This window comes from Molothrus ater, chromosome 4 (genome assembly GCF_012460135.2).
Source record: "Molothrus ater isolate BHLD 08-10-18 breed brown headed cowbird chromosome 4, BPBGC_Mater_1.1, whole genome shotgun sequence".
Lineage (NCBI taxonomy): Eukaryota > Metazoa > Chordata > Aves > Passeriformes > Icteridae > Molothrus > Molothrus ater.
Window position 1 is genome coordinate 40,454,590 of NC_050481.2, and position 14,140 is coordinate 40,468,729.

The 14,140-nt window shown below is 41.6% G+C and overlaps 1 protein-coding gene across 8 annotated transcripts in view; it reads left to right on the forward strand.

The window, feature by feature from the left end:
- Positions 1–7,273, forward strand: part of STOX2 (storkhead box 2) — a 143,925-nt gene extending 136,652 nt beyond the window's left edge. For all 8 annotated transcript variants that reach the window (XM_054514572.1, XM_036381832.2, XM_036381835.2 and 5 more), the window contains one exon: positions 1,534–7,273. In XM_054514572.1, coding sequence (XP_054370547.1) covers positions 1,534–1,729 — 196 coding nt within the window. In that variant the 3' untranslated portion in view covers positions 1,730–7,273. The remainder of the gene's footprint in view (positions 1–1,533) is intronic.
- The last annotated feature ends 6,867 nt before the right edge of the window (positions 7,274–14,140 follow it).

Here is a 14,140-nt window from a genome sequence, read left to right on the forward strand (position 1 = left end):
GCTCACAGGAATCATTTACTCTGTGTGTCACCCACCATAGCTCTTTGGAACTATGGAATATAAAACAATCATTGACAGAAGAATATCAGTACCATCCATTTCGACCAGTTTAAAAGATCTATGAGAGTTCTCCTAAAAGCCTCATTGATTTTCCAGACTCAGTCAGTTTAAGATTATTTAAGTCTGTCCTGATGACTAGGAACAGTGTTTTTTCCTTCCCTTATGCCGTGCACTCCCCTGCCACATTTAAAGCCGTGCATTCCTACTCTTCCCTTGATGCTAGGACTAATTTTTTATTTTTTCTTAGGGCTAGTATTTAACTGAGAGTGGTCCCTGATTTGTCTGGCTGCCTGCAAGGCTTAGTCAGGGAAGCAGCAGAAATATGTGGCAGGGTCAGGTCCACACAAGGCAGGCAAGAGCTACTGCCCCTTTCAGTAGCAGGTAAATTTAGGTTGACTTTAAACTGACTATGAAACTTTTGTCATTAGTATCCTCGTTTCTAGTGCTTATTTAGTAACTGCATTCAGTCCTCTAAATCTATTCTGTGAAACATCTCCATAGCAAGTGGTGATGTCATTTTACAAAAAGTAGGAGTACAGTGAAGGATACATGACCAGGGGGCCACATGGATGTTTGAAAGCAAGTCTGTTCCTGAACAGGCACACATTATTTAGAGATCAAAAATTATTTATTAGTGTAAAGACAACAGAAGCAGAAGTACTGATGAAAGTACCCTTAGCATGTCATGGCTGAGCTTTGTAAAAGCTGTAGACTAAAATACAAGCTTCTCTGCATTCATAATTAGACGTATCATTAAAAGGCCTAATCTTTAAAAGTGTTAAGTGTCCTGTCACTCTTGTGGTTAAATTATATGTTAGAACTAAAGGAACATTGTCCATTTTGTGAATGAAATTGCAGCACTAGTTGTCCAAGGCAAGATCACAGACTAGGCAGTTAAGATTTCTCATTGTCTTGTTAAGTTGTGATCATCTCAGCTGCAAAGCAAAATTGAAGTGTTGCGTTTAGAAGCATTGGGTTTAATGCAAAGTAAAACTTTTATTTAGTATTTTGCGTACAAAAACATAGGTAGAAGAGGAGACAACAGAGGATACTGTGTTATATGATTGCTGTCCTAACTCTGCCTAGTCACAGAATTGATTTGATGAAGCTACTTTGTGCAAAACTGCATCAGCTAGGAAAGAAAACTAGCACATTCCAAGTGCAAGATGGAAGCTATTTCCTTGAGTGAAAAATCCAGATGCTTGATACTGGTTCAGCTTATAGTCTTTGTGACAGTTTGAGCTGTGCTTAGTGCTATACCTGTGTTACGGTATGATGATTGCTGAGCACCTCTGGGACACATTTTGGGAGTAACATATGTGTTCTATCAAAATGAGATGTTTCATTGATGTGACATTACATACAAACACAGGAAACCCATTATAAAACACTCTGTTCTCCTTTCCTGTCTGGTCCATAGATCTATAGGCATGTCATATATGAGTGTGTATATATATTTCTTTTCCATTCCAGTACTCGTGAGAGCCTGGCATCCAACACTTCAAGTATTGTTGAAAGCAACAGACGTCAGAACCCCGCTCTGAGCCCTGCACACGGCGGCGCAGGCCCAACGTTCAACTTCCGAGCCACTGCAGACCCACCCACGAGTGAAGCTGAGAAACTGCAGAAACCTGGTAACTGCCTGCAAGCTTCTGTCACTAGTGTCTGATAGTCAGCCTGCCTCAGATCGTCTGTCTCATCCTATACAGCAAAGTTTACGACACTGGGACTGATGTTTACATCTTTGGGGAAAAATAAAACAAGCATCTCAACCACAGTTTTAGTGTTCACTTAAACTGTGCTGCTACGTAGACTAGGGGCAACAAAGAAGTCTTTATTTCAAAGTATTGCTTTTCACATTTGCGGCTCTGTAGCAACAGAATAGCAGTAGGGATAATATGTACACTTTTTGCTTCACTTAATTGTAACTGAGCACATATATGAAAGTCTAGACACTGTAAGTGTAATCTGCATTTTCAATGTCCATGCAGTTGCCAACTTCATTTAAAAAATGCCACAGATGTGTGATGCCCCTGGTCAGAGGCTAAACTCTGCTGCAGAGTTCATCATTTTTTTCTTCATAAACTGAGCCACTGCTGAAAGTAACCAGCCAGGATCACCATGAGGAAAAACAATGCCAAACATGACAAGTCATGACCTCAGCTCTATATGTGAATTATTAATACTAATCAGTCATTTTCACTGTGCATTTTTGTGACACAATTTTACAAATACCTAGTTAAGCGAGTAAAAGGAGGTTTGAGGTTTGTTTTGATTTGCTTTTTTTCTAGGTATGGAGGGTGGGAAGGGAGGCAGCTCCTCCTTTTGTTTCAAAAATACAAGAGATGTTTACTTAATGAGACCTGCTACTTGACCTTCCGTAGTCACCCGTGAGGAGGTGGGCCTTTGCAGAGTGGGGGGAGTGGGGAGGGAAGGGAAAGATGTAACTGTCATGGAGCCACAATGTGGAGTGACACGAAATATATTAAATGTCTTCAGTATAATTCACTTATTTTAAAAAGATAATCTAATTCTTGTGTCACTTCTGGTATTGCAACTTGCCATTAATATAGAAATCAGGATAACTAATTTCTTGGAACAAAAATATACTTTATGATATAAATGACAAGTATGGCCTGAAGAATTGATTTCTTTCTAGTGGAAGGACCTAAAACTATTTTATGTAGCTTATTAAATAGAGTGCCTAAATTAGGCTATTAAAAATAGCATACAGTGTAATGATTATCAGAGAACAAAATTTAGAGAATTATAAACTTCTGGCCTTTTTATTCAGTGGATGTTATTTGCAATTTACCATTTTATGGACATGTCTGGTTTCTAGAAATTCAATGTGTCCACTTGGTTTGCAGTAGAAATCTGAGTCCTGCAGGCACGGTACATCCTAATTGCTCTCCCTAAACTGTTACTCCAATGTAATTAGTACTATGCTAATTACTGCAGAGTAAATTCTACAGATAGTTAAACTCCAAGAGTAACTTTAGGTATAGGGTCACATTCTGCTCATGCAACCTGGTAGTGCAACAAACTGACTTTTTTATCAGAACAGACGAATTGGTGGAATAATAACAAAGATACTAAAATGTGCAACAGCCCAAATTGTTCCATAGAAAAGGGACATTTACCCTGTCTAGCTCTTGTAGTACACAGGTATGAAACCCAACTGTACATATGAAAACCCAGTATTTTCATCAGGTTCTGGTGACATTTATTACTCTGTATACAAAGTCATTTGAGCTTCACTTATGTTCTCTATTGTGATCGGAAATCTTTACTGACAATTCAGCCTTATGTTACACCATGGGATATAGATCATTTGCTTATGAAACAGCTTTCTAACTCTGGACACAATCAGTTCTGTCAAGAATACACAGTCAATGCACAGGTCTGTTTTCATTGATTTCAGTGTATAATTTCCATTTCATAGGAGCAATAAGACCTTTCAGTGCACATAAAGGAAACTATTGTGCTTTTGGTTGGTTATCAAAGTCACTTGGCCTTTAGCTTTCTGCCTTATCATACCTTCCAAGATGTGCTCTAATCACCATATAATGCTTTGCATGATGCATCTTCTTATTCGATATGTAACTCCAGCCGTACTTATTCCATGCGAACTGTAGAGTCAGAGTTCTTGTGGGGAATTGTCATATACTATGCAGTGGCTGACTGTGATTTTGTTTCTGAGATGAGCTCTGACATCAGTACTATGTATCAATTCAGTAAATAGAAATGTTGAAATGGTAAAAAAATTTACAGTGATGATCTGAAGTACTAATGGCAGTATTAAAATGTGAAGAGCAGAAACAGGTGTCACCTTTGGAGAAATAATTGTTTGTCATAAGCTTATCAGAATTTGTGCAGGCAGCTGGTTGTACAGAAGACATAATTCCAACAAAATGTGATAGTACATACCTATAAACTGTATAGTATGTTATTTCCTAAAGTTCCCAGAGACCAGCAGACAACATAAATGTCATATTAATGTTGACATGGCATTGTACCAATATTAATGTGACTCTTGGAATATGGAATGTAAACAGAAGTTTCAAATAGAAACGTTCTAATCTTGATTTTCTTTTTTCCTTTTAAAATCAACAATGGAAAATAAGAAAATTCCATCTTGAGGTTCTGGTAACAAAACCACGAGAGTGGAGCTTGAGTGCTTTATGTCACCCTAATCCTTTGATGAAATCATAGCCTTGTATTATGTGGTTGCTTATCTATCATTCTAATGTATCAATTTAAAGGTTTACAGAGTTAGATTAGGTTGAATCTGTGTTGTGTTCAACTGTAAAGGGTCAACACAAATCTGTCGGCATTTTGCACACTTAATATGTATTATTATAATACAACATGTTACTTTTATGGTAATTTTTTTTACACATATAACTACCTCCATGAATTTGATGAAATGCAGCAACATGAAAAGTGTATTGTACAAAGCAAGATTAGAAACTTTGAAGCATTAGGTCATGGCGTTCTCTTGTGTGTCAAAGCTTGCATATGAAGTCATCATGTTTCCATTGCCACAATTTCCTTCTACAATGTTAAGAAGATGGCTTTCAGATGAGTCACTTAAGACTTTGACAAGGCTGCATAATTGGGATAAAAGTGAAAGGGAGGCTGAAACCTTCCATCCTCGCCCCAGTTACTGCTAAAATTTCTGCCTGGTAGAACTTGAAAATGTATTTGTAATTTAGCAAATTAGAAACATCTACAGTCTGTGAAATATGATTGACAGTTTGGGGTTTAACAGAAGACACTCTGGGTGTTTTCTTGGCAGCCTTCAGATACTTGGGGCCCTGTTCTGCCTCCATCTTTGTCAACATTAGTACGTCATGGTTTCTCTGAACTGGCAAGGGTGTTAAAACAACTCTTCCTTTAATGATGTGCACTCTGGTCTCTAGATTGTGTGCATCTAAAACATTTGCTCCTATAGAAATTACCAACAGCCTTTCACTGATGTTGCTGGGAGCAGTATTAGGGTCCCTACTCGAGGTATGTGCCTATTGTTCAAAGAACATGGGCAAGTTTCCAAGAGAAATTAAGCTGGCTTTTGAAAAGTAGCCCGCTGCAACAAGCCACCTTTCAAGAGGGAAGAAAGAAAGATTTTTCCAAAAACCAAAGGAAGAAAGTGGCAGTTGAACCTAAACAGGTCGCATTATATACAAATCCCGATTTATGAACACCTTTCAGCAATCCTAGTACCATTATCCTGATGCAGATTGATAAACAATCATCAGTTGAGCTAATTTTGCCATTTTAAGTATTTCAGTTAAAATTTAGAAGAAATCATTAGCCATTTGACTCCCAGCACCACTGTAAAATGACTGTTATATGTGAAACAACATTCACTCAACTTTAAAAATAAAAATGTATTGGAAAACAAACATTTTAATTAAAACCGTGGCCGAAGTGCTTGCCAGCAGTAGTCATTGTTAGGAAAGAGAACAAGCAAACCAGTATTCAGAGGCCATCATGAACACAGGTAATACTTTGCACTTAAATCACACCTTTTTGCCTGAGGGTCTCAAAGCACTTGCCTGTGAGGTAGGCAGAGTTCACTGACCCTACTTTTTGTCTGGACCCATTGGAAAAAGCAAAGGCTAAGAGTCTGCAGACTAATTTATTAACTAGTTGCTTTTTTAAAGTTACTGAAGTAACTTAACCAAAGTGTTTAATGTTTATATTTTGAAATTATTCTTTTGACGCATTCAGTTTGTTTAAGCAAGAAACTACTTTACAGCCCTGTAGACACTCTTGGATTAGCAGTTCCAAAAACAATTTTGCAGTCATATGAGTACTGGCAGCAGTGGTTTTAGAAACAGTCATGTTAATTAAAAATTTGTTTTTCAAATACATTTTCTAGTGCTTTTCCCAAACACTTGTTCAAATTGTTGTGCTGAGAAAGCAAATAGCACTCCTAATCTGGTGTCATACCCACAGTTTACAATTCTCTTTGCTCTTCTGAAGAAAACTGTACAGTATTAGAGAGAAAAGTTCTATTTTTTACAAAATTCTTTTAAAAAAAGGCTATATATCTAAAATGTTCCCCCCAGCATAAGTAAAGTGCATCATTACTGCATGAGACACATGCAGTGGACCCACCAAAAGCCAAGCTGGTGCTAGAAGAAAACGGGACTATCACATGTCTTTTATAGTGGCGCTCTAAACATTGGTTCCAGTTATGCGAGTGTGAATCTGGCATAACTCCCCTGATCTCTGAGGATCTGAGAGATGGGAATGGGTCGTTAACTCCATTGAAGCTCAGTTCTGAGCTGAGGGTTTCCGTGTTCCTCCCCCCGCCCCGAGACACTAAAGGCAGAGACGGAGCAGAGGGCGACGCACCTGGCTTTGGCAGGGCAGCCTGGGCTGAATCCCTGCTGGAATGCACCTGGCTTTGGCAGGGCAGCCTGGGCTGAATCCCTGCTGGAATGCACCTGGCTTAGGCAGGGCAGCCTGGGCTGAATCCCTGCTGGAATGCACAGCCACCCAGCCGGGATCCGGGCCAGCCGCCAGCGTGCCCTGCCTTGCAAGGGTGATTCTCCACGTGGTGCACTGCCCTCGGTTAGAGCCACCCAAAGGATACCCACCCAGATGTATGAAAGGGCCCTTGGAGTAATTGGCACAGATGTTACTTTTATGTGTGGAGGAGATTTTAAGTTTAAAGGGATCATAATTCTGCAGGTAATTTTCTGTGAGTGACTGAATGTGGCTGTTGCATTAGGTTTAAATGAGTTAATAAATGCAAGTGGGACTTACTGTATGTTAGAAGGGAGTTTTGCAGCCAAGACTGCCTTGTATAAATGTGTTTGCACTGAAAAAAAAATTTAAAAATTACTTGGTCTCTGGTTGCTGTAAAGGTCATCCAAGATGGATGTTCTGTTTATATTGTATAGTATTTCATATGAAATAATTGCAGTTCATGAAATGTCTTCCCTAACGTTACTGATTTATAACAGCACATTTGTAACATGGTTTTTATTGTGTCAGTGTACCATATTGTAAATGATGATTACTTGTCATGCTTAGTATAATAATTTAAAGGAAAAAAAAGGACAGGGATTTTTGTAAGTCTATATTTGAAAGTCCCTCCATATGGTAATATTGTGTTCATGTTGTTTATGTAGTGTTGTGTGAAATATCCATTTTGGATTGTGTTACTTTTTAAGATATTAAATAACATTTGGTTATATGTTCTAAGTGGATTCTTTGCACTCATCGGTGATTTTTAGAGAGTATACTTATATTTCCATTTAACATGCCATTTCTCTCCCTCACTTAAGAAACCTTGCACAACAAACCAGAAACCTCAGATAAACAAGCACTGTAACAACTCACTGTGTTCCCCTGTACTTTATAAATGCTCTTTGGGCCATTAAGAGTGCAAGAGAGAAAATACACCTTTTTTTCTGGCTTGGACTGGATGTGAATTTGACAGCTGCAGGGGGAGAGTGATCTCCACTGAATGTGAGTGTCCCGCTGAGATGCACCCAAGCTCCAAGAAATGAGAAGTGCATTAGGACCTCCTGATGCCAAGGGCAACGGGTGTCAGGTCCCTCATTTCCTCTCCTCTCCATCCTCATGAGCTAAAGAAGGACCTGGTGCATCCAAGAGAGAGGGTTCTAGGAAGGAGTTTTTTTAACATTCTTCAAGAAAACTGATAGCTGCTATTTGGAAAGGCCCAAGTGGAGAATGTAACATGCAAGTATCATTTTCCAACCTTCTACCACCACCTGGAAGAAAGTTTGGAGAAAGTTTAGAGTCCAGGAGATTTGCCAGAGCTGTGTCATGACAACTGCTGTTTGCCAAGGTCAGCTATGAGAATTTACAACATTTATAAGATAAAAAACAGAGCAGCATCTCTTGAAAATAGGTGCTGTCTGAAGCACCTTGGCTTGTCACCTGCTAATGGCACATACTAATACCACACTGTTCCTAGTCTTAGCTCATTCCCCTTCATCCATCTGCTTCCACTGTAATTCATATTCATGAAATTGTGCATTTTGAATTACAGGGGCAAAAAAATCCCCAAACCAGACAGGGTTTGGTTAGGGCTTTATGCCAGCACTAGTGCTTTGCACAGGCAAAGTCAATTTTGGGTTTTTGTAGACTCAAACTTTCAAGGCCTTTTCAGTATTACTGGAGAAGTTTGCAAGCACTATTTCCCCTCACAGAGCACTTTGTTTTTGTTTCTCTCCTTATGGTGTGCTTGTATTTTAGGTGCTAAATTAGCCGAATCATTAATTAGAAAGAAACTACTGTTGTCCAAAGTTACCACACCGTGCACTTTAAAACTTGCTTGCAAGCCTGGCTTGAATTCTCTTTATACTTACTCTGTTGACAGGTAAACTGAAGATCTTGATCAAGTGACATCTTTTTTGTCAAACATGGTCTGTAATATACTGAAAAAGTCTAGGGCCACTGCTTGGCTGAAGAAGTACTCTCTTGCTGTTAGGTCACACCTTTCTGCTGAGAGCACTGAGTAGATTTACATCCCTCAGTATCTACAAATATCTTACCTCTGTAAGATAACTTTTTTAAAGATCTTCTCTCCAGATTTTGTCTCCATCAGCCTCTCAACTGTTTCTTTAGTCTGTTGTTTTCCTTATAACTTATTTTCTATAATACCCTTCTTCTATTAAATCCCCTCATCTTCTGCTTCTTTTTGACATTTGCTTTCCTTCAGGTTGGGGTTTTATTTCCCTACATATTACTTGACAGGAGGGTTCTTCTGGCCCATTTCTCATCCTACCCTCTCAAAACCTCATTCTAATCTTAGAGCCTAATCTTCCACTTCTCCATTACTTTCCCTTTTTCAGTTTCCCTGCTCCTTAGAGAGACCTTAGAGAAGAAAAGGTGGTCAGCTGCTTCAGGATAGGTGCAGTGCTCCTGTCAGCACTTCCTTTCAGGCCATGCTGTTGCAGTTTATAATTTTAAAAATGTTTAGGAATGTAAATATACCCCCATATTTTAGTCCTTTCTGTTCTCTTCCTCCTTTTGTCTGCTGCTCCTGGGGTTTTTGTTAAGACTATGTGCTATTCTTTCCAGCATCTCTGTGATTTGAGGGCTGAAAGAGAAGACACAAAACCCCTAACTGTACTGGAACACCAGGTCACATCTGTCTTCCTCAGGGCATCAAGCAAGGCCTCAGGTAAATGCTTAAAAAAGCAATCTATTCAGCTGTGCTTTGCAGAATGGATTTGAAGAAAATGGCCTCAACTTACTAGCCTGTCCTAAACGGCAGGGAAGGAGCCCATGGCTCTGACACTCCTGTTCACTATAGCTGGTACTTAAAGAGATAAGGGTTTTGAGCAGTCAGTGATGCTGGTGCTTTGATAATTGCCTGTTGTTTTGTGTGGAGATGGCTGAGCTTGCATTTATAAGCAACTTCCTTTCATGCCCATAGGTCCTCATGTTTAACAAAGTATTTTTAGCCCAGCTGTCACAGAAGTGATGAATGAGGACAAGGAACGGGAAATCCCACATACTTTTATTTAACATTTTTTTTCTTCTCTCTCATCCTAATAAGCACATAAAACCTAACCCTGTTCTGCCAGCTATGTGAAAGTAAGCAACGACAGTAAATAAATTCACCAACATGGCTGTGCATACACTGAAATAGTTATATATGTTGGTTGCTTGCTTGCTTAGGGAAACCTGAAGCCTTTTGTTTTGAGTTCTCTCAATCTCTTTCTTCTTGTCCCTGTACTTGTTGCTGGTAAATTAGGCCGGTTGCCTTTTAAGTACCAAAGAGGGTCACTCTGGCAGGAAGCTGCAAAGTAGCAGCTCCCAGTGTGTTCCGTAGTGTACCAGTAGTGAGAGGACAAGCAAGAGCCAGGGGCCTCTCCTGTGGATATGGGCTTTCCTCATGCAGAGGCCAGAAGGTACAGCAGCACTGCCACTTGAGATGAAGCAGGGCTGTGCTCCAGCAAGGGCTGTCCTGGGTGCCCACACACTCTGTGACTCTGTGCTGTGGCTCCAGTTGCAGTCTCAGCACAGATGGGCTGCACCAATTGCTGATGAAACTTCTGTACCAGAGGATGCACATCAGGAGCAGAGCCACAGCACTACAGCCTTTTTGGGTCCTGTTAGCTGGGTTTTGGAAAATGAGGACCTAAGTAATTAACTTAACAGGGCAGCTTGTGCACTGGAAGGGTTTGAATGCAAACCCCACCCATGACCCATGTACCTGCACACACTGAGCATGTACCACTGGGCAGTGACTGCCAGCGGCCATCAGGACTGCAAACTTAGGAACTCAGAAGTGCAAACCTTTGGGCACGGTGTGCCTTAGGATTATGGGCAGTGACAAGGAAAAGGACAGCAGGGAGGGACATTTGACTTTCTGGTTATGGCAGATGGTAGATGTCCCTGCCTCCACAGTGAGGTCTCCCCCTTCCCTCTGCACTGCTGTTCCTTGCTCAGTAGCCTTGAACCAAATCCCCAGTCTCAGCTTCCTCCCTGAAGGGCTGTGGGGCCCCAGCCCCTTGCTGCCACTCACGCCCCTCAGCCCATTAAAATTAATTAATGAGGAGGCTGTGCTGAGGGAGAGGCTCTTCTCTGTCCAGTTTAGTGCAAGCCTCTGGCTTGGCCCCAAGGTGAAGCTGTCAGAGCAGCCCTATTGTACATCCAGCTGCTGCAGTTTAATGTGCTTCTGTGTGACACAAGCTGATGGTGACTTTAAGATACTTGTAACTGGTCCAGCTGTAAAACTCACCTAAAGCATGACCCTGGCACAGCTCAGTAAAACAGTAACCACCTATTTTTTTCCCTCTTCTTTTTTAACCTGGACAAAGCAGTATGTTTTTTTCTTTTCTTCTAAAGGAGTGCTGTGACACAAGCATCAGGGCAGGCAGGAGGAGAGGGGCAGGAACTATTTTGTCCATCATGATGCAAGTGCACGAGGCCACCCTGGTGACCAGCCTGAGGAACAGAGGTGATAAGTCCACAGAGCAACCCTCTCCACTTGCCTTGCCCCATGGGGGAGGAGGACACCTCCAGCCCATGAAGTAGAAAAGGAAACCTAAAAAGCTCCTCAGCTCTGTTCTGCTGTCCCATGGCTCCTGCACCTGGCAGGCTGACTGCTCCCCAGAGCCCTCCCAGCATCATGGGCTCTGTCCCATCTAGATGGGACTAGTGTCCCATCTTATCCCCAGTTACTTCTTACTTACAAAGAAAGTTATTCTATCTTGTAACCACAGTGCTGTATATGTAAGTAGGTGCCAGTGGACCCTGGAGATTTATTATTAATTCATGATGAAGAAACTAGAAGTCCTCAGACCTAAGGCAGGCAATATATTTATTGCTCCTCCTTAAAGGTAGACCCCTTTGCCTTTATGGTTTTATTGTTATCTAGAACCCAATATCAAGAGACAATTACCTCTCATGCTTTGCTGTTAGGAACAAACAAGTTTCACCAAATCACAGGGAAGAAAACCAAAGGGAGAAACCCACTCATTTTTGCACACAGAAGTAAGGAAAAAAAAATCCTAGAAAGCTAAAGCTGTACAGAATGACAAACAGCTTTGAAAAGCTCTTTCACTGCATTTAAAACACTTGCTGGGAGATGTGTGGACCTTTTTTGATCCAGAAACTAATGAAAGACAATTGCCTTAAAATATTTAGACCATTGCAGTTTCAGAACTGTTTTTTCTTTCTAAAAATGAGTTGCTTGGGATGTTGTGGAAGAGGAAGCTGCCTTTTTTGACACTAGATTAGTAGCAGGTCGTCAGGTCCAGTCAGTTGAGACCACCAGGTTCTCAGGAGAAGAGCAAGGGAGTTAGTCTCACCTGCCAGCCTTTTTTTTTTTTTTTTGTAATTTTTTTTTTTCTTTCTTTCTTTCTTTCTTTCTTGGTAAAAATAAAAATAATAGTATAATCTCTAGACTATATTGGCATGTACTATGTGAATTCTGTGTCTCCTGACTGCTGCCTTGTGCCATGGATAATGCAGTCAGGGGTGCAACTCTGGCATGGGTCTCCATGAACAGACGGGTCAGCAGGCAGAAGGAACCAGCTTCTGCCCAGATTTCTTCCAAATTGGGATCTCTGCAACTCAAGGGGAAGAGAAGGAGGGTGGATACTGTTCTCTATAAGGAAGATGAGGGAATTGGAATATCAGGGCTTAAAATCCTGAGAGAGTTCACCAAATAAAGAGGAAAACTTGAGGACAGAGGAATGTGAGGATGTTCTTCAGTAGCAGGGGATTCACAGTTAGGACCAGCAGCTGGAGAAGGAATATCAGTTCAAGACAGAAGAAAAAATTCTTTGCATTATTGGGAGGCTGGAGGATCCTGAACTCCCAAAAGCCAGCTGAGGTGGGGAACTACATGTGCCTGCCTTCATGGTTTATACAGACTTAAAATAAATAGGAACTGATACTGGAATGTTCTGAGGTGTCTGTGGTGGTACTGTAAGCATTGGTGTCCCTGAGTGATGCCCAGCTGGGGCCAGGAGATGGTGCAGCCACTGAGGGAAGCAGAGGTTGGCTTTCCTGGAGGTGCCCTCTTTGTGGAGTCCTGAAAGCCCTGTGGGAAAGGATGGAGAGAGATCCTGGTAGGAGCCATCTGGCAGTCCTGCCATGCGGACTCCTCCTCTCTGTGCTCAAGTGCAGTGGCCCCTCCTCACTCCTGGTTAACTCCTGGCCTGAAGAACAACTTGCCACCCTTCACCCAGTAGGTAGGAACTAGGCATATCTTGCAAACCTGGTGAGGTATTCCCCTCTGCTCAGGGAGGCCCCTAAAACACAAGTCATAATTGCTTGTCTCAACCTATCAGCCTCCCCCTCCTCATGTGTGCAGGTTTCTGCTCCTGAAAGTTTTGGTCACCGTCAAGGCACCCACATTTGTCTTAGAATAAAATGCTCTCCCTTTTCCCCCCATTCTTATCATACATGCAATAGCTTGCTGTTCATTCCCTTGCAAGGCCTGTTAAGTGTCTCCAAACTTATTTTGTGTCCAAAAAACCATCTCCTCTCTCCAGCAGAAGGTCTGTGGTGCATCCCAGATGTTTGCACGTGGCTGCAGTCACCAGTCACCACAGATTACAGGAGAAAATGGATGAGCACCAAACAATTTCTTCTCCTCTTGTCCCTTCTTGGAGGCTGGGAAGTTTTGTTGTTGGCTCTGCCATGCTGGTACATGAAACTTTTTAAACATCACTTGAAAGCTTCTCCATTTCTAGCTGTGATTGTCAGGGGAACTGGAAGGGGGATGCAGAACAGGTTCAGATCATTCTATAAGATTCATCTTATATCTTCTCTTTGTTTACCCACTGCCAGTTCCAAATTAGCCCATTACCATCACTTCAAAGAGAGGAAAAGTGCTGGCAGAGATCGTCTCCACCCTGTGGCTGCTGGTGGTGTGCTCAGTACAGCCTCAGGCTGTGTTCACGGCTCTCTCTGGTTGCATCCTTTCTCCCACCCTTGCAGCATTTTTGGCAAAAAATTCCTGCTTTCTGAGGCTGGGTTTGTTCCTGGCCAGCTGGGGCCCTTGTCCCTGGCTGAGACCCTGGATGCTGAGCTTGTTATAAAAGTTATTCAGTCTTAGGGTGTGTTTATCATATAAAAGCTGCTAGGCCAGAGAGGGTTTCTGTGCTGCAATGACTTCCTGTGCCCAGGTACCGAGGTACTGTGGATGGTACATTCTTACAGTGAATCTGCCCTCCTGCCTTATTATTTGGCATTCTGGCTAGGATGGCACTGTTAGGACTGTCATGACCCACACTGGTGACAAGCAGCAAGTGTTGAAGGGGAACACAGAAAGAGAGCTCCTTTTACACAGAAAATTTCCTATGCTTCACGCTGTCAACACTGTGCTGGAAATAGGTCCCACAAAACAAGAATTTTTTTTTTTTTCAAGAGAGAAGAGAATACTCAGCTTCACAGAGCCAAGCAAGTGGCCGAGCAGCTCTTCACTAGAGAGATCTTTTTATTTATTGCCAGTTGAGACTGGTAAGAACCTGTCTACTCTGCCCTTTTATCAGCAGTCTCAAATAAAATACTGTTTGCTCATCTTCCTAGAAGGATGCCAAAGCTTAACATTAACAGGAATACACCTTTC